At 38.6% G+C, this 23,734-nt stretch overlaps 2 protein-coding genes across 4 annotated transcripts in view; one reads left to right on the top strand and one right to left on the bottom strand.

The window, feature by feature from the left end:
• Positions 1–438: 438 nt before the first annotated feature.
• Positions 439–4,109, bottom strand: FAAP24 (FA core complex associated protein 24). Its single transcript, XM_032700772.1, has 5 exons — positions 3,973–4,109; positions 2,695–2,847; positions 1,775–1,914; positions 1,326–1,478; positions 439–755 (listed from the first exon to the last, which is right to left on the bottom strand). The coding sequence occupies exons 2-5, from the start codon at positions 2,804–2,806 to the stop codon at positions 513–515; spliced, it is 648 nt and encodes a 215-aa protein (XP_032556663.1). The 5' UTR covers positions 2,807–2,847; positions 3,973–4,109; the 3' UTR covers positions 439–512.
• Positions 4,102–23,734, top strand: part of CEP89 (centrosomal protein 89) — a 31,299-nt gene continuing 11,666 nt past the window's right edge. The window contains exons 1-17 of one of the 3 annotated variants that reach the window (XM_032700768.1): positions 4,102–4,252; positions 5,628–5,734; positions 6,968–7,123; positions 7,659–7,860; positions 8,669–8,774; positions 10,480–10,508; positions 11,721–11,775; positions 12,842–13,060; positions 13,445–13,587; positions 13,912–13,962; positions 14,802–14,885; positions 15,665–15,768; positions 17,663–17,778; positions 18,384–18,564; positions 19,420–19,587; positions 20,241–20,382; positions 21,346–21,435. In XM_032700768.1, coding sequence (XP_032556659.1) covers positions 4,214–4,252; positions 5,628–5,734; positions 6,968–7,123; positions 7,659–7,860; positions 8,669–8,774; positions 10,480–10,508; positions 11,721–11,775; positions 12,842–13,060; positions 13,445–13,587; positions 13,912–13,962; positions 14,802–14,885; positions 15,665–15,768; positions 17,663–17,778; positions 18,384–18,564; positions 19,420–19,587; positions 20,241–20,382; positions 21,346–21,435 — 1,992 coding nt within the window. In that variant the 5' untranslated portion in view covers positions 4,102–4,213. Of the gene's footprint in view, positions 4,253–5,627; positions 5,735–6,967; positions 7,124–7,658; positions 7,861–8,668; positions 8,775–10,476; positions 10,509–11,720; positions 11,776–12,841; positions 13,061–13,444; positions 13,588–13,911; positions 13,963–14,801; positions 14,886–15,664; positions 15,769–17,662; positions 17,779–18,383; positions 18,565–19,419; positions 19,588–20,240; positions 20,383–21,345; positions 21,436–23,734 lie in introns of all 3 variants that reach the window. The other 2 variants (XM_032700766.1, XM_032700769.1) reach the window with 2 other exon arrangements.

The following is a 23,734-nucleotide window of genomic DNA, read 5'->3' as shown; positions in this document are numbered from 1 at the left end:
TGGGCAGATACTGATATTCCATACACAAGAGATCCACTTTGCCTGTGGGGCTGAAATGGCTCTCCAAGTAACAAACTCTTTAGCAAATTCACCTGAATGCCCCTTCCAGCTCTTCATTTCTCTCAACCCACTGTTCCAGTCCTCTTGCAGATATTTTCCCTCTTAGCTGCATTATTAACTGCCTTCCTCCTCCCATCATCACAGTCCTTGGGGAAAGGGTGGGGCGAGGGTCTTGTTAAAAACACTCAATTCAAGTCAAAACTTCTCTCTTTTCTGTCAGCTAACTAAAGACTCATTCTACACTGAGTGGTAGCCAACTTGCAGGGAAATTAGTGTGTGCCTTACGTTCTTGCTCAGAGCAGAGGAATATTTGTAACAATTAGTTAGCACCCTCCAGTAGTTGCCAGCCATGATTATAAAAACTACCATAACACGTGATTATTAAAACCAAAATTTTATTATTCACAAGAAAAAAAACCCATACAAAAAGTCTGTCTTTGCAAAATAGCGTGTCAGGAACAGAGAAAGGTATGAATTTGTTGTGCTGCTGTTTGTCCGACCACTTGCTCCAGCTCGCTGATGGACGCGTTACAAAGGCGGTGGATGCTCCCAAAGTGCTGCAGTAGAAGCAGAGCTTTTGTTTTCCCGACTCCCGGGATGTGCTGCGCGGTCTGGAACAGCGCTGGCTCTGCCAGCTGAGGTCGCTGCTTGCGCAGGAAGGGGTTGGTGCCCTGATCCCGGCTCTGCTCCCGCACCTGCAGCCAAACACAGCCGTGAGCCACCCGAGCAGGAGCTCTGCTCTCAGCCTTTAAAGCTGGTTCTTTCATGGCAAAGCAGGTCAGTGCAATCACCGGGAAGTTTCAGAAACGAGCTCCCTGCTTCTGTGCGTGCCCTGACTTTGATGCAGTTCCACAAAGTCTCACTAGGGAACGGTTTCTTAATGAAAACAATGATTTTTGTCATCCTTTTGATGCAGAGAAAGGGTAAACGATATAAGAACAATTTCCTTAGCCTTAGAGAAAGCAAAATCTCAAGTTGATTTTGACAGAGAACTTAAGTGAGGTTGCCTAATGCTATCTAGTGGTACCTCGGTGCAAGATCACACGAAAAAAATCCAGGATCATATTGTTCAACCTTTTTTCCTTGTTTTTTGTTCCCACAGGAGCCCTCTTCCCACTGAGCTATACTCCCATATCACTGTTGCAGGGGATTTATTCCCTACATTCAAATGTTGTGCTCCTTTAAGATCCCAGCTATCCCAGATGGAGAGCTTTCCCACGTGTCCCACATTTTAAAAATATTTGCCCACTAACACAGACACTCACCAGCTGAACAATGAGCTGAGCAGCTTCTCCTTGATTTGCCACAGGAAGCAACACCATTCCAAGTTCAAGTACAACCAGTTTTTGTACTGCTGAGAAGTACTGATCACTTATTTGGGTTTTCTCTACAATTACAAGTCCCCTGAGATTGCTGGCCTGTATTGAAAGGGAAAAAAGAAGAAAAGACCCTGTTAATGACAAGCTGATGCAACATAACAGAGTGAAATTCTTTCAAGTATGAGCTGCCTGACAGCAAATCAGAGGAAGAACAGAAGTTGCAGCAGCATTACTGAGGTTTAACGAAGCACCATCACACAGCTTCAGAATTATTCAGTTTTCAGGTGGAAACTATCTTAAAAGTTTAGCTAGAATGTAAAAATAACACAAGGAGAATGTTTTCAGAAGGACAGAATAAACAAATATCAATTGAAACCTTTTTATTTAGCACTTACATTTCTAAACCTCACCAATCTTCGTTTGAATTCATCCCCTGCAACCAAATCTGCTTCAGAAATATATAAAATGCAAGTTCTATTGGAAAGATGAAAGTCCACCAGTCCCAAGCCATCTTCAAAGATGAGTCTGACTTTCCCTTAAGGTGAGATTGTTGTAAGAAAAAATACAGTGGTTAAAAACAAACAATTATTGATATATAGATATATATATAACAATAACTAAAAAAATTATATACTATAGTTATATATATACACTATAAATACAAATATCTACTAATATATAACATATATATAAAAAGTATATATAATTTGAAATATATACTATATTTTTATATAGTATATTTATAGTATATATACTATACAACTACTATAACAATTAGTGCACAGCACAACCTTCCTGATGTGTCAATAATCCTACTGACCTCACAATGAACTTTATATTCTGTAAAAGCCTTTCTTCTCCTTAAGTAAAACTGAGACAAACAATCCAAAGCACTGTGTGATGTACTTTGGTAATGCCAATTAATAGCACTCCAGATCTGTAAGTGCTGTAGCTGCTCAGTAAACTCTGAGCTTGAACAAAAATATCACACATTGTTCTGGGAGGATCATCCTGGTTTAGTTTGCTGTGCCAAGAGATGACAGCACAGGTTCAGTATCCATGTCCAATGGAGATGCACAACCACAAAGCCCCACAACAGCAGATTCTGCTGCTTCTCTTCAGTGCTCTGCACCCATGAGCACATGACAGAGCTGATCACACAGATACATCACAGGATTCTTCAGCCTGGTAAAAAAAACGTACCACAAATCTGGGACCAGTCAGGCACAGATTAATGCATATTCCAGCCATTCTTAACACTACTGGCAATGCTTTGCCAGAACTGTTTGTCCTCTTCCAATTTGTGTGTGCTTACCTTGTAGCCTTTGGGCTACCTCTGACCCTCTCCACTTCTCATTTCCAATTACATGACCATAAGGGACAACTACAGATCCTGCTGTCACAGGGAAGTTTGCTTTTGTTGTCATCAGGCCTCCTTTCAAATCTTTACTTCAGTAGCAGTTACACCCTAAAAGGAAATGTGGAAGGGACAGTAACATATTTTACAAACCTGTTGCAAACTTATACATTTTAATCATAAACTCAAGATGCAATATTCTGGAAGAGACACTTATCTCCTTCCCCAAGACTCCTTACAGTTATGGTTAGCATATCAAAACCAGTCAGCAGCTCTGTTTACCTGAACACAGGCTGCTGGCTTGCAAATTCCACTTCCAGCTTAACCACTAAGTCTGAAAAATGCCTGAATTAAAACACAGGGATGGTGGAAAACCCCACACTGCCTCTCCCACGCCTTCATCCACCCTCCTGGGAGAAAGTCTGCTGGAATTGCAAAGCCGACTCCAGAGGCACCTCCAGCCACAGCTGGTGGGAGTCTCCAGACACATTATTAGAAGGGAATTGCTGGAAGAGATTATTGTCAGGTTTGCCAGCCTTATAAGGTGTTCTGACTTCAGGGGCAACTGGGAGTCTGGGAGGCCAAGGCATGATTTGAGGAGACATCACAGACAACACAGTACTGCTGCAAACACAGAATCACAGAACCAACCAGGCTGGAAAAGACCTCTGAGATCATCAAGTCCAACCTGTGACCCAACCCCACCTTGTCACCCAGCCCATGGCACTGATGCCACATCCAGTCTGTCCTTAAACACCTCCGGGGATGGGGACTCCACTCCCTCCCTGGGCAGCCCCTTCCAGTCCCTGATCACTCTCTCTGGAAAGAACTTCTTCCTGATGGTCAACCTAAACCTCTCCTGGCACAGCTTAAGGCTGTGACCTCTTGTCCTACTGCCGGCTCCTGGGAGCAGACCCCGATTCCCCCCTCCTGTCAGGAGCTGTAGAGTGATGAGGTCTCCCCTGAGCCTCCTCCTCTCCAGGCTAAACCACCCCAGCTCCCTCAGTTTCTCCTCACAGCACTTGTCCTCCAGGCCCTTCACCAACCTCGCTGCTCTTCTCTGGACCTGTTCCGGCCCCTCAGCATCCTTCCCAAACTGAGGGGCCCAGAACAGGACACAGCACTCGAGGCGCGGCCTCCCCAGCGCCGAGCACGGGGCAGAATCACTTCCCCGGTCACAGATCGGCGCACAGACACCGAGGAGGAGTCAGTCCCTCTCCCCGGCCCGGCGCTCACCTGCCGGGCCCGGCCTGGCCCTCAGGAGCCCGACCCGCTCCTGCCCCAACGCCCCGCGACGGGGCCGCTCGCCCTTGGCAACCGGCTGAGTAAGGCGCGCTCCGATTGGAGGAGCGCGGGCCCGCAGCGAATCCGCCGCGCCGTTGTTGCCGGGCGGGTTGCGGGGCTGAAGCGTCGGGGGCGGTGCCCGGGAGGCAGCGGGGTCGGGTCGTTTTGTCCCGTCCCGTCCTGTCCCGTCCCGATGTCGTTCCTGTTCAGGAGAGGCCGCCCCGGCCCCTTCGTGAGTATCGCTCGGGGTATCCCCGTGAGCGGGGGCAGCAGCGCAGCGCTGGGCTGTGCGCGGGCGGGACGAGGGGAGGCCCCCCGGGGAAGGCGGCTGGTGCCGGGGGTCGCTGAGCGGTTTGACCGAGGTGAAAATCGGGGGGAAGATAAACCCCAGGCAAAGCCAGGAAGGTGTCCGGAGGCTGGTGTGCTCCTTTCCCTCAGTACTAGTCCTGCCTGGCTTCTCCAGAGGTCTGGACCCCGGGCTGGACCCTGGGCTGGACCCCGGGCTGGACCCCGGGCTGGAAGTGCCGCTCCCTTTCTGCCAAGGCGATCCTCGTAGCGCACATTCACTGCTCTAAAGTGAACTGATACAAGTTATTGTATTAATTTACTGTTATTTGATGTGTCTTCCTGTGAAGACAGAAGTATTTCCCATTTTGCCTCTTCATTCCCCTGTTGGAGTAGTAAATTAAAGAATAATTTGGGGGGGGGGATCTCTGTAGAAGAAATAGCAGGAACTTGGCCTGTTTTACTCCATCCAAAGTTGATGGATCTTATTACGGCCTCATTTATTCTGATGCCTAGAGACAGGACAAGAGACAATGAGCACCAATTCAAACACAGACAATTCGGCTTAAACATGATAATAAAATACTGTGAGGTGGTTCAACACTGGACCAGGTTGGGGATACGCAAGATGTGACTGGACAAGGTCCCCAGCAACTCTCTCTGGTTGACCCAGCTCTGAGCAGCAACTTGTACTAGACCAGAGCTCCCTTCCAACCTCAACTATTACATGATTCCATTCTTTGTAGGGAACTCTGGTCCCACTTCTGAGCTGGTGTTTAATATTATCCGTTTTAAAAAAATTACTGTGTTTGCTGCTAAAACATTCATTAGATTTTTTTTTAATTCAGGTTGAACCTTTGACTGCAAGACTTAATGACAGGGTTATTTGTCCATCTCATACTGCTGTGACTGAGGGTTACTTCTGACTGACAGATTCTTGAAGAAAGGGACTAATATTGTCACTCTGAAGCAACATTCGAATATTTTGAAAGAAGTTATTTTCTAGTCCTGTTTTTCTTGTATGTATATACAGGAAAAAATGATTATGTAATTCTGGTTTTGCAGATTGTGCCAGATAGTGGGTAGAAAACCTCCATTCATGGTTCTCATGTAAATTACTTTCTAACCTCCATTAGCAGCTGTTCATACATGTAAAAAGTTAAATTGGAACCATTTCAAGTCCTCAGTTTGCATCAATTGCATGTCATTGTTCTTCCTTTTTATATTATTTCGCCTTGTCAGTTCTGTGGTTTGTTGTTTTTTTTTTTTTCATTGTAATCCTTAAAAGTCATTGTCAACTAATTTTATTTTAAATTGTTTAGAAACATATAGCTCATGGCCTGGTCCCTGCTGCCACCATAGCTCCTAAACCTGCAGTTCCCCGCACCCCTCCCCCTCGTAGTCCAAACCCTTCTCCAGAAAGGCCCAGGTATGTTCTGATTTTTTTTTTTTTTCCCTTCCTCAAGTACTATAACCTACTAGAAATGCATGATTAAAAGAATCACATGTCCTTGCTGCAGTATTTGCATAAAGCTTTTCACAAAACCAATATATTTTTAAGTGGGTCGCTTCCCCTCTTTTCAGATTTTTCTCCCACTCCTAAGTGTGCTACATATTTAGGGTAATAAGCACTAAGAATATGGAACTTGTCTGAGTCAGTGAAAGACAAATGGACTGTTTAAAGTTAGAGTAATTTTTAATTTGGCTGCCACAGTAGACTATAGAGCTGCAGCAGCACTAGTGCTGTGAGTCAGGAAATTTTAGCACACTAGAAAACCGTATATTAAATGTTATGGATTTTTTTTTTAAGTCCCATGACAGGGACTTAAAAAACTGACATAATCCATTGGATTGGATGTAGCAATATAGGCAAGTCACATAGAAAAAACCACAAATCTGTTTTTCTTCTAAATTGTAGTTTCTTACAGTTTTTAGTCTATATTTTCTCCATGTTTAGTTCAGTTCCAGTTGTTTTCCATGGCCTTTCTAATGTCTATAACATTCCTACTTAATCCTAGTTCATTTCTTCTTCCTTTTTGACTTCCAGTTGTTTTCTTTCCTTTTAGAGTCCTTGCCATTTCTTTGCTTTAATCTTAGTTCCTACTAGTTTTTCCTCTTCATCATATCCTTTCCCATACTCCACAGTGTCCCACAAATAGGCACTTCTGTTTACTTGTCCTGGTTTGCAGTGTGCCAACATTTATTAACAACTTCAGAGTCATCAGTAAAAGGTTCAGAGTAGGGAATAATGGAAACTAGGAGGCAAAATAGCAGGACTTGGAACACTTTTTCTACACAATGCCAGGTAGTGTTGTTATGACTAAAGTGAATGCTAAATGCTGTAAATGGTTGATGTGAATTTTAGGAAAGTAACTCAGTATATTTCATGATTTTCATGCATGTGCTTTGGGAAAACCAGTAGGTATTGTACTTTCCTCTTGGAAAGCTGCATTACAATAGCTTGCCCCATTTTGTGCTTTCCTTTGGGAGTTAATAGTTTATAACCAGTCCTGTGGGCATTCAGTGGATTTATGCTTGTGAACTGTGAACACTTTGCTCTGCTTAAATAGTGAAGACGTTTTGCAAAGGAAAATATATCAGATGTGGAGAGCACAAGAGGACAGCAGCATTGCTCCCTTGGTTTTTCTCTGTTCTCTTGCAGGTCTGCTCTGGCAGCAGCAATCCTTGCCACAGCGCTCACAGGGCGCACTGTTGCTATTCCTCAGCCTCGGCAGAGATCCCTTTCCGAGAGTGATTCCACCTCTTTGGAACAGGAAGGGTTTGAACCATATGCAACAGTGACCCAGCTCAGAATAGGGTACTGTACACTTCTGGTTTAACTATCTCAGGTTAGAAACAGAACCTGCCAGTGATACAGTTTTACCAAAGAGTTACAGCAAACTCCTGCTTTTTTTCTCACCACATCATAAATTCAGTCTGAAGTGTCTACAGTCCTTCTGCCGTTTCTTGTGAAGTCTTCAGAGAGGCAGACTTGGATTGTACAGCAGTCAGAAGTAAAATCATATATTATCTCTGCCAAGTGTGATTGAGTTAAATGACACATGGCAGATATTACAGTTACATGACAGATATTTCCTTTAGGTAGAATTAGCAACCTTCTACCTCTAATGTGGCATTTTCTTTAAGATAGAGAGGACAAGGTAGTTCCAGTATTAATTGTCTGGTTTAGAGCACACACATAGGCTAGATTCCTAGTTCAGACATTCACCTGTGTCAGCTGTTTGGACTTGTGGTGTACATTGTAAGGCTGATGGTTCTACTTTACTATGTTGGTTTTTTTGAAGAGTGAGCAGCAGAGTTGAAAGTGGCATTAAGTTGCTTTTTACCTGCAGGTCCACCTGGAAACTTGATGGTTGTGACAAATCTCCTGTACAGTCCCTGGAAACATCAGGCCACTATGGTGAAGATGAGGACATGGATACCTATGTCTCAGATGCTGATAAAGAGGCAGAGTCCAGCTGTCAGAGTAATGAGAAGAGGGAAGAAAGCTTTAGCACAAATGCTGTTTATGCTGTTCCCTGCAAAAATAAAAAGGTAGGATTTTTAAGTGTGTTAATTACTTTACCGTGTTTTAATATATTAATGCACATGTTAAATATTTCTGATGCTTAATGTTTTCTTCTTATTCTTCAGACATTTATTCAATGTTTATTTCACATGCTTATTTTCATGATCATTTACTCTTACATGAGTTAGGTTTGTTGGTTCTCAGAGATTCCCTCTCTCTGATTATTAGGAGCTTTTTCTTACTGGGAAAACGCTGGTATTTTATATAATTATAATGCATAATTTATTCTTGTAAAATGCCCAATAATTTATGTTGCCATGGTACTTACATAGTAGATGATTTGTTAAGAGCACTTTACTCTTAAATGGTGAAAGCTTAGTTAATGTTTCAGTATTGTGCTAATGAGCACAGACCTTATAGAGGCAGGGAGATTGGGAATCAAATGAAATAAATTACCTTGAAGATCAGGAACTTTTTCTATGTTATAATTTTGGATTGTCTTAACCAGCAATGCACAACTTAATACTCCTAAGGCATATTTAAAGTTCAGTCCAAAATGATACAAAAATTTAACAAATGGGAAGAGGTACCTGAGTAGGAGGGAGGCAATAAAATGCCTCTCAAAAAAATGCCTCTTCAAAAAAAACAACACTAGTGAAGTGGAACCATCAGTCTTTCACATTTTGGATTTGTGGTTTGTATTGTAAGAAACCAAAAAACACCCCTAAGTGAAGAGACAGTAGTAGACTACAGATTTCAGAGAGATATCAAAGCACAAGGGCTGTTTTAACACTGATACCATGATTAAAATAGGCTTGTCTTGTTTTTTCATAGGAAGAGTTTCTACCATCTCCCACCTCTAACACTGACAAGAAAGAGGTTCCTTCCCATGAAGCTGAGTCTCAGGTGGTGGTGGATAAATCAACTTTGCAAATAGAAGGTAAATAAACTTACTGTTACTTCAAAATGCCATATAGCATAGGGAAAGTAATTTTTGAATAAAATTAATGTCAGTCACAGTCAGTCATGGCTGGGCTTCGTGAACGAAGATTTGGGAAGGGCTCTACCCACGTTTGTTGCAAAAAATAAATGTAATACTATGTGATAATGGTATATCCCTTTTTTAAAAAAGGGCAATTAAAAATGCTACTGTTTACTTAGCAATAATTTTAAGTAATTATAGAACATTGAAAAGATGCATAAAGAGGGAAGATTGGTCTATATTCACTGTGGAATGACTTCTTAAATATCCACTGTCAGCCAGTGTAAAAGAGAGAGAGGGAAAAAAAAGGTTTTGTGAACTCTGTCTTGTCCAGTACAGTCATTCTCTACTATAAATCCAGTGAATCAGTTCAATTTATGCTCTGGAAATCTGGAGTGTTACTGTGCTCAAAAACTGGAAAAAATTAGGAACTATAGAAACTACCAATGTTAAAAAAAAAAAGCTGCAAATGCAGATAGAGGAGAACATTTTTAATCAGTCGTGTTCCTTGTATGAAAAAATGCCATGACAGGAAACCATCAGTAAGAACTTCTGGGTTTTTTAATAATCAAATGACATGATAGTAGTGTTGCTTATCCTTTCTACAGAAGTTGAATCATTATTGCTGTCTTTTAAGGTCTAGGCCTTAAAACTGTGCATCAGGTCCCAGAGGATGTTTCTAGAGAATAGAGAAATTACCCTGATCATCAGGCTCAGGTTATCACCCTAAGCTCTGAATTGTTAAGCTTCACAAATAACTTTTTTTCAATAAGTGATTTCATTGGATCAGAGGCATTTGGGTTGTAACTGGACCTGTTGTTAAGCTGTTTTCTTGTAGCAGTACAATATTGTGGAGAAAAAATTAAAGCAATACAACAAGACCAATCTACTTGTGTCACAGTTTTATTGCATAATTGTCTCGTCTGTTCTTTTAAAATCAGGAGAATGGGAAATAATTAGCTTCAGAGCTGGAAAATGCAGTTTTTACAGTGGATGGCAGCACTCTGTAGCTATTGAACAGGAAAGAGAAAGCAGAACTGAGTCTGTTTTGAAAAAATATTGTCTTTATAAGTTTTGTTATTTTAGATCTCAGTGTTTTTTCAGTATTATATCAGTGAGATGTTTGAGAAGTTTTATAGAGAATAATATCCAGAAAGAATGAGTTCCCTTCATAAAACCATTTGGAAAATGAAGGCATTAAACTGAAAAGAACAGGATATATACACCATTTCTAATCCCTCTTCTACACAGTACGTGCTGCAGGTCTTGGAAGCTGCCAGAACTGCACTTGCTTTGTTCAGAGATGCAATAGGATTCAAGCTCAGTGAAATCAATGAAAATACTTCACTTGTCCTTTAGTCAAATTCTAAAATGATAATAGAAGCCAACAGTGCAGCTTCATTTCTTCCCCACTTGCATCTATACAGTGTGAGGGAAAGGAAGGTCTCACATCAGTGTCCTAACACCCCATGAAAGGGATAGTGGAAAATTAGTGAGCTAATTTGTGGGTTGGGGAGGACTTTCTTACATGTATTTGCAGTGTACATATGTGTGCATGCATACCCATATGAACCCTTATAGTTTACAAATAATTACAAATAATTTTTGTAGTTACAAACAATTTTTGTTTCAGTTGACTGAAAGATGTGTTTTTCTTTAGCAGAAGACCAACATCTTGGCTTGAACTTAAAGGTAAGACTTAGATAAAGGTTGATTTATGAGGTATTTTGGAAAATAGGGTGTTATAAAGAGCTGTTAGTTTGCAGTCACTTAAAAGAAACTTAATTTATTGCCACTAGGGAATCTTTTTCTTTTAGAGTACAAGAATGGCTAACCATTCCTTTTGAAGAAATACAGCTATATAGGTAAATATACATACAAAAGTTGGATGGTTTTTTTCTTGTCTTCTGTTATTTCTCATGTGAAAGAAAGAAACTGAGAATGGGACACATCACACTACAGCAAGAGATGGCTCTTACTGATAATTTTCAAATTCTGAGCCTGATTTCACCACATTTTTCTACAGTTTTCCAACTGGGCCCATCTGGCTGCTTTCATAAGCTTGAAAAAGAATACCCAAAAGTTTAGTTTCTCAGTTTCAACTTGCTGGAATATTATTTACAGAAATGGTCAATTCTTCCATGGTTATCATAACTTTTTCCTTCAAGTCCTTGAGCACATATATTTTCTTTTGAAATTGTGCATAAGTTTTGACTCACTTAGTCATCAATGTCACTCAGTGTCATCACTGTGTTAAATTTCATGGCATCACATCCTTACAAAACCTCACTGCTGTTTTATAGGAACGTGGTCTCTATATAATCATGTTCACCTCAAGTAAATACATTGGTTAAATGAGCCTGGATTTCTTTCCTGGTAAAAGAATCTTCCAGAAATGTAAAAATAGGTACTTTTATTTTTTTTTACAGCAAAGCAAGAACAAAATTCTTCAGCTTTAAAGAACATTTTCCATTTTGATTTATTTGCTGATACCCAGTTAGGGACTGGCAGTTCAAGTTCATACCATAATTGATTAGTCTAAAGTCTTATTTTAGTGGGAACAATATCCATCCTGTTTGGTCAAGAAGCCTTATGTTTATGGGACTTTTATGTCAGCCATAAAAAAATATTTTGAGAAGTGTACATTTCTTATAACTAAAAATAATAGCGACAGTTTCAAATGTCCACAAGTGACTGAAGGCAGTGATAAGTGACAAAATGATGCCAAGATGAGTGAGAAGTTTGTGTATTATCAGCAGTGAATCCAGCCTTAAATTTTGTTGATATAAGAGAAACTCCTTCTCAAGTTTTGTTTCTTAAATTCTCCAACAGTGATGCTGTTCAGAGAACTACAGGAAGGGTGACTGTTAAAGCAAATTATCTCATATTTTATTTCTCTACTAGGAGGAAAAACCATTAGCTGAAAATCTGATACATGAAAAACCTCCACCATCCCCAGGTACTTTGGATTTTTCTATGCCTTTACTACACCTCTTCACTTAATAATAGGCATTTTTATATAAAAATACATTTTTCTGCTTGTATTTGTGTGTGTGTGAAAGTATTTTCCCTGTACAGGAGATGAGAAAGTGCTGAGTGCTCTGTGATATGTATCAAAACAACAGTCCCAGGCTTTTTGTGTTAGGTGGCTTAGACTTGTTTTTTTATTTTCCTATCTGAGTGACTTTTGAAGTCTAAAGTAAATGATTGTGAAATGATGTAATAAAGTCATGCTGGACCTCTCCAATACCTTAAATTTAATCTACACTGGAGGGTGTCACCATTATTAAGTGTGTCATTGCAGCTAAACTGGTGAACACACACAGGATCCATGGGCTGCCTTCCTCAATAACAAGGGATAGCTCTTTATTTGGCTTCAGATAAACCTTATTCTAAGGAGCTGTCCTGTGCTGAGTTACACTGATGCCTGTGTGCTATTAGGTTATACTGGCAAGGCTAAAATTCATTTTAATAGGTCACCTGTTTATCCCATACAGATGGCAAGGAAAACTTGGAAGTGTGAGCCATTATTACTGATGCAACAATATAGCCATGGTTTTGCAGATAATCTAACATTTTACTTTTGTAAGGATTGTTAAATAACTTCTTTTCAGTAACAGATCATTGAAACTGTGGGAAGGAAGGTAAAGCTTTCATTGTATAGGGGATTAAAATAAGAAGGGATCAAGAAGACTTGGTCCATGCAGTGAACATTTTTGTCTCATCTCTCTAGTCACTGATGCTTGGGAGAGAGAGATCTGCTGACACTTTCTTTCCCAGTTAAAGAAGGAATGTTTTCAGTGTCTGAGAGAAAAGGTGGGAGCTTGCAGCCACTCCACAGCTCTCTCCAAACCTACTTTTTTTAATTCTTTCTGATCTTATCTTTTGGGAGCCATGAGCTGATTTATATCTTGTAAAGTATCACTCATACATAATGCTGATATTGGGAAAAACTGATTGTAATTTGCTGAAACTCATATTCTGGTCTGAATACCATTTAAATCCCTTGGGCTGTGCCACTGCAGACGTGTCTGTTCGGACAAGGCAAACATGGGAAAATATGACTAAAGAAAAGTTCAGAGAACTCAAACAAGAGAACTGGTCTCTGAGCAAGGCATACCAGGCTGTGGTGCAGCAGCTGGAGGGAACAAAACAGCAAATGGAAGAACAGCAGTTAAAGCTGAAGAAACTAGAACAAAAAAACAGAAGGCTTAAAGAAGCTGCAGAGGACTCACATAGAGAAGGTGGGAGAAACACATAAGCCATTCTGTAGCTATCTGGTGGGATTTTTCTGATTTCTTACAACCTGTTCCTGTAGTAGTAGCTTTGAAGTCATTGCTTTAGGCAAGTATCTGTGCAGGAGTAGTTTCCAAACTTTTGGAAAGTTTTCTACATTTGTAGAAATTTTATCAAGGAATACTTACATAACCATGAAAAAAAAAAACAACTTGGTGGTTGGGTTTTTTATTATAATTTTTCATGGGATTATTCCATAACTGTATTTTGAGAGAAGTTCTCTTATGATTCTAGTTTATTGAAATTAATTTTTTTTCATTACAATTAACAAATTGTTGTGAACATTTCATGAGTTTTGATTGAACTTTCTTGTTGGATATTTGTTTTAACAGAGGAAGCAACAGAATTACTTTCTCTCAGGCAACAAGCACAAGAACTGGTAGATGAAAATGATGCTTTGAAAATGGTGGTCCATCGTTTAAATGTAGAATTAAGTCGCTATCAAACTAAATTCAGGTCATTGTCCCAAGAAGAGGTGAGAGTCTTGGTTATAAAGGCAGTTTCTACTTAATTGTCCCATTGTTATTTATTTTTTGAGGTTTTTATTTTTTTTACAAAGTCTACAAATTGCACAGGCTTTCCCTGAAATTTAAAATAAGCCTTTATCATTAAGTCTAACTTCAAGAAGTCAGTAGTATTCTCCTGTATTAGTAAGATACTGAACTTCCAGTTTTGTTGACTTTGAGTGTGTGTAAGATGTGCAGCACATGTAATTAGAAACATAAGCTTTGTTGTGACTGCAGTTGGTGCTTCAAAAAGCAGGAAGTAATATCAGTATCTTTTTAAAAATCTGCTCTAGCATGTAAAGCTGAAAAGCTTACCCATGAAAGGACCACCACCACCATGGCTGGTAAGTCAAATAATATTTTCACTTCTCTGTTTATTCCTTTCTAAGTAAAGTTGTAGAATTTCTTTACTGGAAACAAAACATTCAGGATATTATTTACTTACTTTGCTGAACTATCACATATTAATAGAATATTATAAATATTCTATATATTCTATATAAATACCTTCTTCACTTACCATTGTCTAGCATATAGTTTGCTTCAAGGTCTCCCAAGGTCTACTGCTTAATTGTTAATCTCTTTAACTGCCAATCTTCTGCTGTTATTATTTTTAAGATGATACTAAAAGAAAATAGAACGTTTCAGTCATTCTGATGGTAGCCTATGAATTTCTGGCAAGAAGAAGGCAAATAGTCTGTGAGATTCAATGCATTTGTAATAGGTAAAAGAATTTCTCCTTGAAATGCTGATCAGATCTTACATTTCCCTTCCTCATTGTTTTCCAGAACTGTATTGTACAGGAAAATCCTCCTGCTCTGTCTTTCTAGCCATAATAGCCAGTAATCACGTATTATTTAGTTTTAAAAATGCAGGTTTGAGAAAGTAGAAATTTCTTTCCCACTTACTAATGAATCTGGGATAATTTTTTAATTAGTGATAATCAGTGTAGTGTTTCAGTTTTGGTTTGTATTCATTTGCAGCCACATTCTGCTGTTAGAGCTGCTTTTTAGTGAAGTGTGCCAATATAGTGTCCAACTGCCCTTTTGTCAGCAAGTCATATACAAAAACTGTTCACAGCTTTTAAGACTAACAATCTATAGCAGGAGAAGTAAAAAATACAGAGGAGATTAGTTTTTGTAATTAATTTCTATTTATTGATTTTTTTTAATTTTCTTTTAAGTTGGATATGAAGTATTTGTCACCTCTTCTGTTGGCTTATGAAGACAGAATAAGAGAAAAGGAAGATTTTATTCTTGAGCATGAGGCAAGTTGCCATTTAAAATACACACTAAAGTGGAAATATATGACTGAAATTTTCTGAAGGGATTTGTCAGTGCTCTTTTCTACTTAAAATTTGAAGTGACTTTGCTTTACTTTCCCATGCACAGTTATTGTGTCTCATCCTTCTTGACTTGCTTGTTTTTGGCAGCCTGTTCAGCTTCAGAAGTGGGCACTACACTGAGAGGTGGAAGGTGGGCTCTAAGAACAGAGTAAATCATAAACACAGTGGTAGAAAGAATTTACTGCTGTCATCCATAATGGGGATTCAGTGCTCTGTAGAGCTTCTCTTCCACCTGCTTGTGGGTATGAAAGCAGAACTCCCATAGGCTTTAAAAATAGATTTATTTCCTTCAAAAAATTAAGCCATAAAATGAGCGGAAAACACCAAGGATTTTATTACAGTAAATTCTCTGTCTTGTCCTACCATATTCAAACCCATGTCATTCCTTCTAAAAATGTATAGTGTCATCCAGTAATTTCCAGAATTCGGTTTTTTAAATACGTATTTTAAGGATCTACGACTTGCAAAAATGTGGCACAAATCAAATATCAGCATTCTTTTTAATCAGATATTGCTAGATTGATGAAACAATTTAGAAATAAAATATGCACATCTGAATTAGAGATGAGTGAGTTGTGAAATAATATGCTATTAAGTCAGGAATTAGAAACATATATGTTTATAAAGATTTTTTTTGATGTAAAATTTAAAACAAAATACTTACCTCTAAAGAATTTTATGTGAAATCCTTTGTCTTCCAGGAGGATATGAAGAATTTTAAAGCACGAGTTGAAGAGTTGGTGAAGGAGAATGAAGACCTGCATGAGCGATTAAATAAAAATAACTTCATTACCTCTACAGAATGGCAAGTTATATTACTGGACATTAATTTAAAAGTTACTAATTATTTTGCTTATTGCATGCAAACTTTGAAGGTTACAGATTCTAAGGAAAAAATTTTCCCTTCAAGCAAATTGTTTTGCTGAAGGGGTAATAGGGTCACGATTGCCTTGATGGAACAGTGCTGATGTGCAATGCCTGGAATCATTTTGGGGTGAAGATTCAATATGAATGTGCAGTTTTGCACCTGAAGCCCATGTAATTCTGTCCCAGATTTTGAAGATTACATACTTTTACAGTGTGCCAATGACATCAGTTTTCTATTAGTATAAAATGGCAACGGTGTGTGGCCTTAGAAGAATTCAGTATTCTTGAGAAATGAAACAATGCAAATGTAATGAAGTTAAGTAGTAGAAAATACTTGAGACTTAAGAACAATTTACCTAAGTGAGGCATTCATCTGTTGGTAGCTGAGATGAAGAAGAGACTGTTTGTACTGGTTCATTGCAAGATGATTGTGAGCTTTTTAAGGCAACAGCTATAAAGAAAAAGAAAGGTAGCACAGTCCTGGGGTATTTTAGAATAAGTCCTCCCAGTAGAGGTTGGGCAGGAAGAACACAACTGTATGGAAATCTGTGGAGAGTCCTGGTCACAGGTTTAGGTGCAGAGTATCAAAGCTGAAAGGGTGAAGAGCCTCTTTTATTTGGAGCTTAGGCACATGGGCCTTTCTCACTTCAGAACTAAGGCTGAGGAAGGACAGTGTTGCTCTTGGGGAGGAACAGGAGTATGGAGTGTACAAAGAACATCTCAAGCTGCAGTTCTGGGACTCAGGGCAGTGTTACTAGAACAATAACTGGGTATTCATTCACCATGAACGAACTTGAAGTGGAAATTGGAAGATAGTTCCTAACCAGAGTAACAGTTTTTGGAACAGCATCCCCTGTGAATGAACATAAAAATTCTTCCTGCACCCATGGCTCAGGTGGTGGTTGTGGAAGGGCTCAGGTGGCTCAGTGTCTATATGAGGAGCATTGTGACTCCAGGATTTTGTCTCTTCCACTCTGAAGTCTTTCTGCAGATTCACCCAACAACACAGACTGACTTTCAATGAGCACCTGCTCAAGGCAGAATTACAGGTGTTAGTTCTGCATAGATTTTGCTAAGTAGGTTGTTATTAAGGGGTCAAAGTGTTGCACAGGTGCTTTAATAAAATACTGTGGATATTTTATGTGTCTTTGGCTGCTTATATACTGTCTACAAATTGCAAAACACACTTTGGCTAATACTTCTCAACTTTTTAAACTCTTACTAGAACAGCAAATACTTTCTTAAGCTTTTTTTTAATATCGGAAAGACTGGTATTGTTTTTCTTAAAGGCTGAATTAATATAAGTTAAGAAGCAGAGAGTTGAGTTCTCTGCTCAGGAGAGTTCATTTTAAATGCCCATCTTCCTCAGAGGCTCATAAAGCTCACTGGCAGTATTTTTCTAGGGGTCAAAGCCAAGTAAATCCAAATGCTATCCAAGATTTTATCATGTTTTGATAACAAATCTGCTTCAGTTACTAGTTATGGTGCTGTCTCCAGGATGACCTCCTGAAGTTGGAAATCCCTTCAAACCTTATCCATTCTAGGATGCTACACTCCTAATGCACACATACTGATTTTTCCTTCTTTCTGTAGGGATTTTTTGCTTTTGTTACTCAAAGGTTTTAAACATTATTTAAAATAAATTACATTTTGATGGTTGTGAGTTCATGTCTCCAGTAAGCTTACCATAGGTCCTGACATTGCTTCCAATAAGGGTTTTCACTTTCTTCTTTACTGAGGTGCAAATATGATTTTTAACACCGTTGAATGTCAATGGGGACATAAGCTAACATTTGAGTTATATTTTATTTACAAGCTGGTTATCATTGCAGGCAGCAGCTACAAACTCAAGCCAAGCTGGTCTTGGAAGAAAATGGATTGTTGATGGAGCAGCTCAAAATCCATCAAGCTAAAGCAAAAGATAGTCACAGGCAGCATGTGCAAGCAGGTAAAGTGCTTGAGTTGCCAGTCATTTGAACTACACTAAAGATGGTACTACAGGTTTGGGGTTTTTTTGTGATTTTTTTTTTGTTTATTTTCTATTGTTGTCATTTTTGGGAGGTCTTGCTTTTGTTTGGTTGGGGGTTTTTTGCAACTTTATATGTGCCTAAAAAACATTGCTGAATGTAGGTGACATTAATATGAGATCAAGCTCTGGATGTCAGCTGATCCTGAAAAGAATGTCAGTGTCACCTATTGCCACTAAATAACATTTTGACTTCTTCTGAAAAAGTGGCAAGAGCTGTTAATATCAAAACATTCATTTTTGTAATTTAAGAGCACTTTAAACTGAATGAGAATTTTTCAGTGTAAAATGACGTTTCAGTGATCCTACAGCTCAGAAAAGAAGCAGTCTTCAAGTTTCAGCATTTTACCAAAACAAGTTGCTTGAGACAACAAAAAATAAAATACAAACAAACTGACAAATCCACTGTTCCATAATGCTATGAACAACTAGGAATTAACATATTAATGGTTTAGTTGGAGGTTCACTAGGTGATTGAATTAGTTCTGTTATACCCAGTTGGTTTTTTTTTATTCCCCTCCCAAAAGCTTCAAAGTTGACCAAACAGATAGTAATCTTAGAAGGGAAGAAACAAAGCCAAGAAGAAGAGATAGCAGAGTACCAGAAGCAATTAGAAGCTTTGTGTTCTACTTGTGAAGAGCTGAAAGCCAGAGTGGAGAGCAGAATAGCAGCAGAGGAGCACTTGGCTTTGGTGAATGATTTAAAGAGGTATGAATTTATGTGTGGTGCACGGAGAAACAATTCTGCAAAGCAGGGACATGAACAGAGCTGCACTCTGGAGGCAGGAGGCCAGTGGAAACTTCTGCTGGTAATCCAGGAAGGCAATTACCAAAGTACAAAGAAAGGGAAAGAAGTATTTAAAAAATACTCTCTTGGTTTTTAGGGGCATTTAAATTTACCAAAGGATATCCCAGATCTAGAAACATGGGTAGGAGTGTTCCTACCATAGAGTACATACTGCTAATTGTACTGTCTTAAATAGTAGAAGAGGAGGCATTAAAAATATCATTTTTGTCAAATCTATTTATTTCTCTCAATGCTATAAATTAAATGTTTTCATTCTTTCGTTCCCATCTTTAGGAACATGTCTAAAGGATCCTGAAACTCTAAACCAGGAGTTCTGAGTTTCTCCAGTCTTTACAATATAGAAATAACAGGAAACAGCAATAACACAACTCCAGAGTGCTGCCATGCACTGCCTGCAGAGTAATGTTTCCCTGAAGGCATTCTGTAAATTTGTTTGCTTCCAAGCCTTTGGATAGTGCAAGTTGCTGTTTTGTGTCCTGGGAAGTTCTCAGACTTTGTATTTTGGCATTGCTAGTGATGTCTTTGGGAAAAAAAAAAAGGAATACATTTGGCTGCATATTTTTATAATTTAAATAAATGAATTATTTAAATCATTCATGATTTGAGAATGTCATACCTGTCTGATGTCACCACTGAACATTAAGCATTCTCAGTGTATCTTTTTCGTACCTTTAACAGGGTGATCTTCCTGTAATTTAGCTTTTTAGTGAGGAAGGTCTGTACATGACACCTGTCCTGTGCTGTTGGGTTTTGCAGACGGTTGCAGGAGGAGCAGGAGAAGAAGCGCTGTGAGGTGGAAGATGTGATGGGAAGGGTCACATCACTGAGAGCTGAGAACCAGAAACTGCTCCTGGAGAAAAACAGCTGCCTGGCTGACAACAAGGCCCTGCAAACTGAAATGGAAGTGACACAGAAGACAAACAGGTCACACCACAGTCTCATTTTCTTGTACAGAAATACTTGTATTTCTAACAATAGCAGCAGAAATATCTGTAAAATTGTCTGGCTTCCCATAATGAGTGTTTTCTACCTACTGCAGAAAAAAACGTGTTTCCTAAACATATCTTTGTCACGTCCACAGGCCTGGCTGTCAAGTTTTGCTGACCTTTGTATGTTTTCATGCTCACTTTTCTGTGACTACATGCACATTGAGAATATTTCTTTACTGTGGTAGTCAGTAGTGTGAGTAACAGTTAGCTATAGCAATGAATCATTTGTGTACTGGAAATAAGGCCTTACACTATTTGCAAACCTTCTCATGCACCCAGTTGGTCCAGAGATGGGGTCACAATACTTTAAAAAATAAAAACAATATTATTTTTGTATTTCTTAAGGATTATGAGCTTGTAGCCATTGCACAAACTGTTCTTTTGAATCATTGTTACTGTTATTCAGACAACATATTGTAAAGAAAAACAGCCCCAAAAGTGGGACATGGTACTTTTGGCACTGCAAATATTGTGAGCCAGTGCATTTTTAGCAGCATGTTTGATTGTTTGAGACTTGTGCATGTTGATTTGCACATGTGATGCAAGTTTTTAATGCCATTATTAATTCCCAATCTGTTCATTTTATAGGCGACTAAAGAAGAAAATAGGTGTTTTACAACTGCAGCTGGAGGAAGTGATGGAAAAAGAAGTTGTAGCCCATTATTACCTAACAAACCTTATTGGTCTGGTGGAGAAGATAGCTCAGGAACGTGATCACCTTGTATCTTTGGTAATTACCTTGAAATAATTAATATTAGTTGATATTTCACACCATTATCATCCTACTGGCACAACTTGCTGTTAATCTGAATTATCAAAAAAGAAAACTATAATTTCAGTTTAGGGATTTAGCTATTTAAGTAGACTTTAGCAAATAGGATGGGAACGGCAAAAGATTTTTTTCTAGAAGAGTGACTAAAAGCAACTACCCTTATCACATCTCCACAAAAATAAAGGGATAGTCTTAAACTTACTATTTCCAGGAACAGTGACGGCCTAAAACAGAGCAGCAACAAATTTGTTTAAATCAATTCTGATAGTGGAACAGTGATGATGAACTGTAATCCTGAGTTAGCAGCTGTCAGAGTTGTCCTTGTATTGTATTGTATGATTGAGCTGCCTCTCAGTAAATCAAACTATCACTTGCTGAGCACGAAGTTCACAGACTCCAGCAGGGCCAGGTAATTTTGACTTCTGGGAAAGGAGATGTGTCTCTGCAGTGATATGGGTAGTTCAAGGTGGTCAGACATTTTTGATTCTAAAAGCTACTTCTCTTTTGAATGCTTTCAGTGGATTTAACAATTGAAGCCTCTTACAGTTTTAAAGTTATTTCACTGTTCATAGCTTATGCATTTTCGTTTGGTTTACTTTTTACATCTGGGAATGTAGTGCCTATGAAACAGTGAAAAATGGGATCCCTACAAACATATACCTGTAGAAAAATACACAGAATAGGTTGAGTTCACAGTATTAGTATCCTTTCAGAATAATACTGTTTCACAGTATTCACAGTCAGTTGAAAAATTATTAAATAATCAGCCATTAAAGAATAATTTTCAGGACTTGTTTTCCGTGTTGGTTCTTCAGACTATGGGAGCTCAAAATGGAATTGCTGTGTCTTGCTCAGTGTCAGTGTTTTGTCTGCTCTAACATAATGATTACATTTAGTTATGTATATACTGTGTGGTTGCAGGCCAGATGTTTGGAAAATGAGAAGCAGGGTGTTCTCAATAAAATGATAGAAGGCAGTCTACGCTTAGGGAGACTGGAAGAGAAAGTTAAGGTAAGCAGTGTTTCTAAGCTAAATATTTATTGTGTTTTGGGTTTTCTGGTGAGAAAAGTCAACAGTTAATTTGTGTCAGTGTTTTTATGAAAGACTTATAGATTATCTTAAAATGTTTCTAAAAAGCAAAATAGATCCTCAATATAGTTTTCACCATTGTGTTCATACATTGCATGTCTGCCAGATCACAGCATTTACACCTGGAGAACCTAGGACTAGTTGTAAAAATACTTAAAGATTATTTGTATTTCGGTTTTGCTTTGTAGTGTGACCCAAGTCCCACTTTTCTGAGGCTGTACTAATGCTTCAGCTTGAAGTCCATTCCAATTCCAATCAGAAGAATGAAAAACATACCTCAAGTGTACAGTTACCATCAGGTGCTTTCATATGGCCATAGAGTGGGAGGTTTAGAAACTCAGAGGATGGTCAAACATGCAGCCCAGTTAGAGAATACATTCTAGGTTTGTCTTTACAACTCTCTAAACAAATGCAAAGCACAGCGTGGAATTGCAGTATAACAGCATTATATAAATTTGAAACACTTATGTTTCAAAAATTTCACTTCATAAAATATCTAAATACATGAAACACTACCCTAAAAGAATTATCTAATTATACTAATACAGCCATAAAATGTTTTTAACACTTTTCTCCCTCATTCATGTCTATCTTCCCTACCAAGACAGTGGCTTATATTCTTGTTAAACACACATTTTATGCAATTTAATAGATCTGTATCTAAGGGATAGAGAAGAGGTTTGCATAAGATTAAGAACATTTACTTGTAGCGAATTTTAAGTGCAAAACCAAATTTAAAAAAATCCTTAACCCATCAACTATTAATGGAAATCAGAAAAAAGTCTGTAAATAAAGTTCTTAAAACCAGCTGTTTCAATTTAACAGAAGTAAGACTAATCTACTTGCAAAACCTTTTCATTCTTTATTTTTGTCAGTAAAGCAGAGGGCTTAAACAGTCACACAACACCTACAAATGTCATATTCTCTTTGGTTATTGTATTAATTGAACTTTGCTAAAAGCTGGTATAATTTATTTCTTTGCTGCTTCGGGAAATCACATGTTGGGTAACTGCCCTGTATCTTGAGTTTCAGGATAAACCTCTTCTGAGGTATTTAGGTGTAAACTGTCTCCAGTGATAACAGTACTTGAAACACATTCATTTTCCCGCCAGGGTGACACAGCCATTGATAATGGGAGTGTTAGCTATTTCTTATCTCACAAAAGGTTATTGGGCCTTGGCTTTCAGCCACCTGCAGCTATTTCCTCAAGATACAAGATAAGAAATACAAATTATATGAACTGGAGCATGGAGTCCTCAGGGTATGAGGACAGAAAAGTTTCCTGCCTACAGCTCTGAGTTACTTCCAAGTGCCTACAGTGTGAATCTACTTTCTGGACACAACTAGACTTTTTTTCTACTCCTTAGACACAGCCAGGTTTACTTACGTTTCCCTTTTGCTGAGTTTGTTGCCTCGTGTCGCATCAGGAAGCAGCTCATCCAAAACTTACAGGTCAGATGCACTGTGTGCCTCTCAAAAGATTTTCTGGAGCTTCTTTTACATCACTACAATTGTTATTTGAGGGGAGGAAAGAAGGAAGGTTATGTGGGACAACCCTTCTCCACTGGAAACACATCAGACACCCTATGGATAGAGGTTGTTCCAAAAGCTGGCAGTTCCATTCCCTTTGGATCACTTCCCTCTGAACTCAGGTCATCTGTGCCTTGCACATAAAATAGATCTGGTCTTCTGGTCCAGAAGACTTTTTCATTAATTCTTTTGAAGAAAGAAAATTAATAAAATCCTGTAGTTTTTCTTTTTCATTGAGAAGTCTCAAATTAAGTCAAGGTCTGGCAAATCTGTTATTAAAGACAAAATCACTGTGAAAATCTTTAAAGCTAAATAACAGGTTATTGCTAAAATAAGCCCCAAACCCATGTCAATAATACACACAGCTTTATTACATATTTTAAACTGAATTTTTTACACAGCCCTGAAGATAATTGTCAGTGATCTTAATTAAAGTATTTTTAGGTGCCATGGGAGACAGTTGGCAATGTAGCACATAATACAAATTCCATCAGTGTTCCCATTCCAGGGCTATTCTGTGAGAATTATAGCACTTCTTATAGAGCAGTGAGAAGATGTCATTCAAATGGTCCTTTGCTCTCTGTTGGAATGGACAATACCAATTTCACTGTTAAAGGATTGAAGAAAAACAACACATGATTGACAGAAAAAAGCTTTGTTGCCTCAGCAAATGATCAGATCATTACTTGTA

The sequence above is a fragment of the Chiroxiphia lanceolata genome, chromosome 13 (genome assembly GCF_009829145.1).
Source record: "Chiroxiphia lanceolata isolate bChiLan1 chromosome 13, bChiLan1.pri, whole genome shotgun sequence".
NCBI classification, from domain to species: Eukaryota; Metazoa; Chordata; class Aves; order Passeriformes; family Pipridae; genus Chiroxiphia; species Chiroxiphia lanceolata.
Note: the sequence above shows the minus strand (reverse complement) of the source record. Positions and strands in the feature narration are given on the sequence as shown.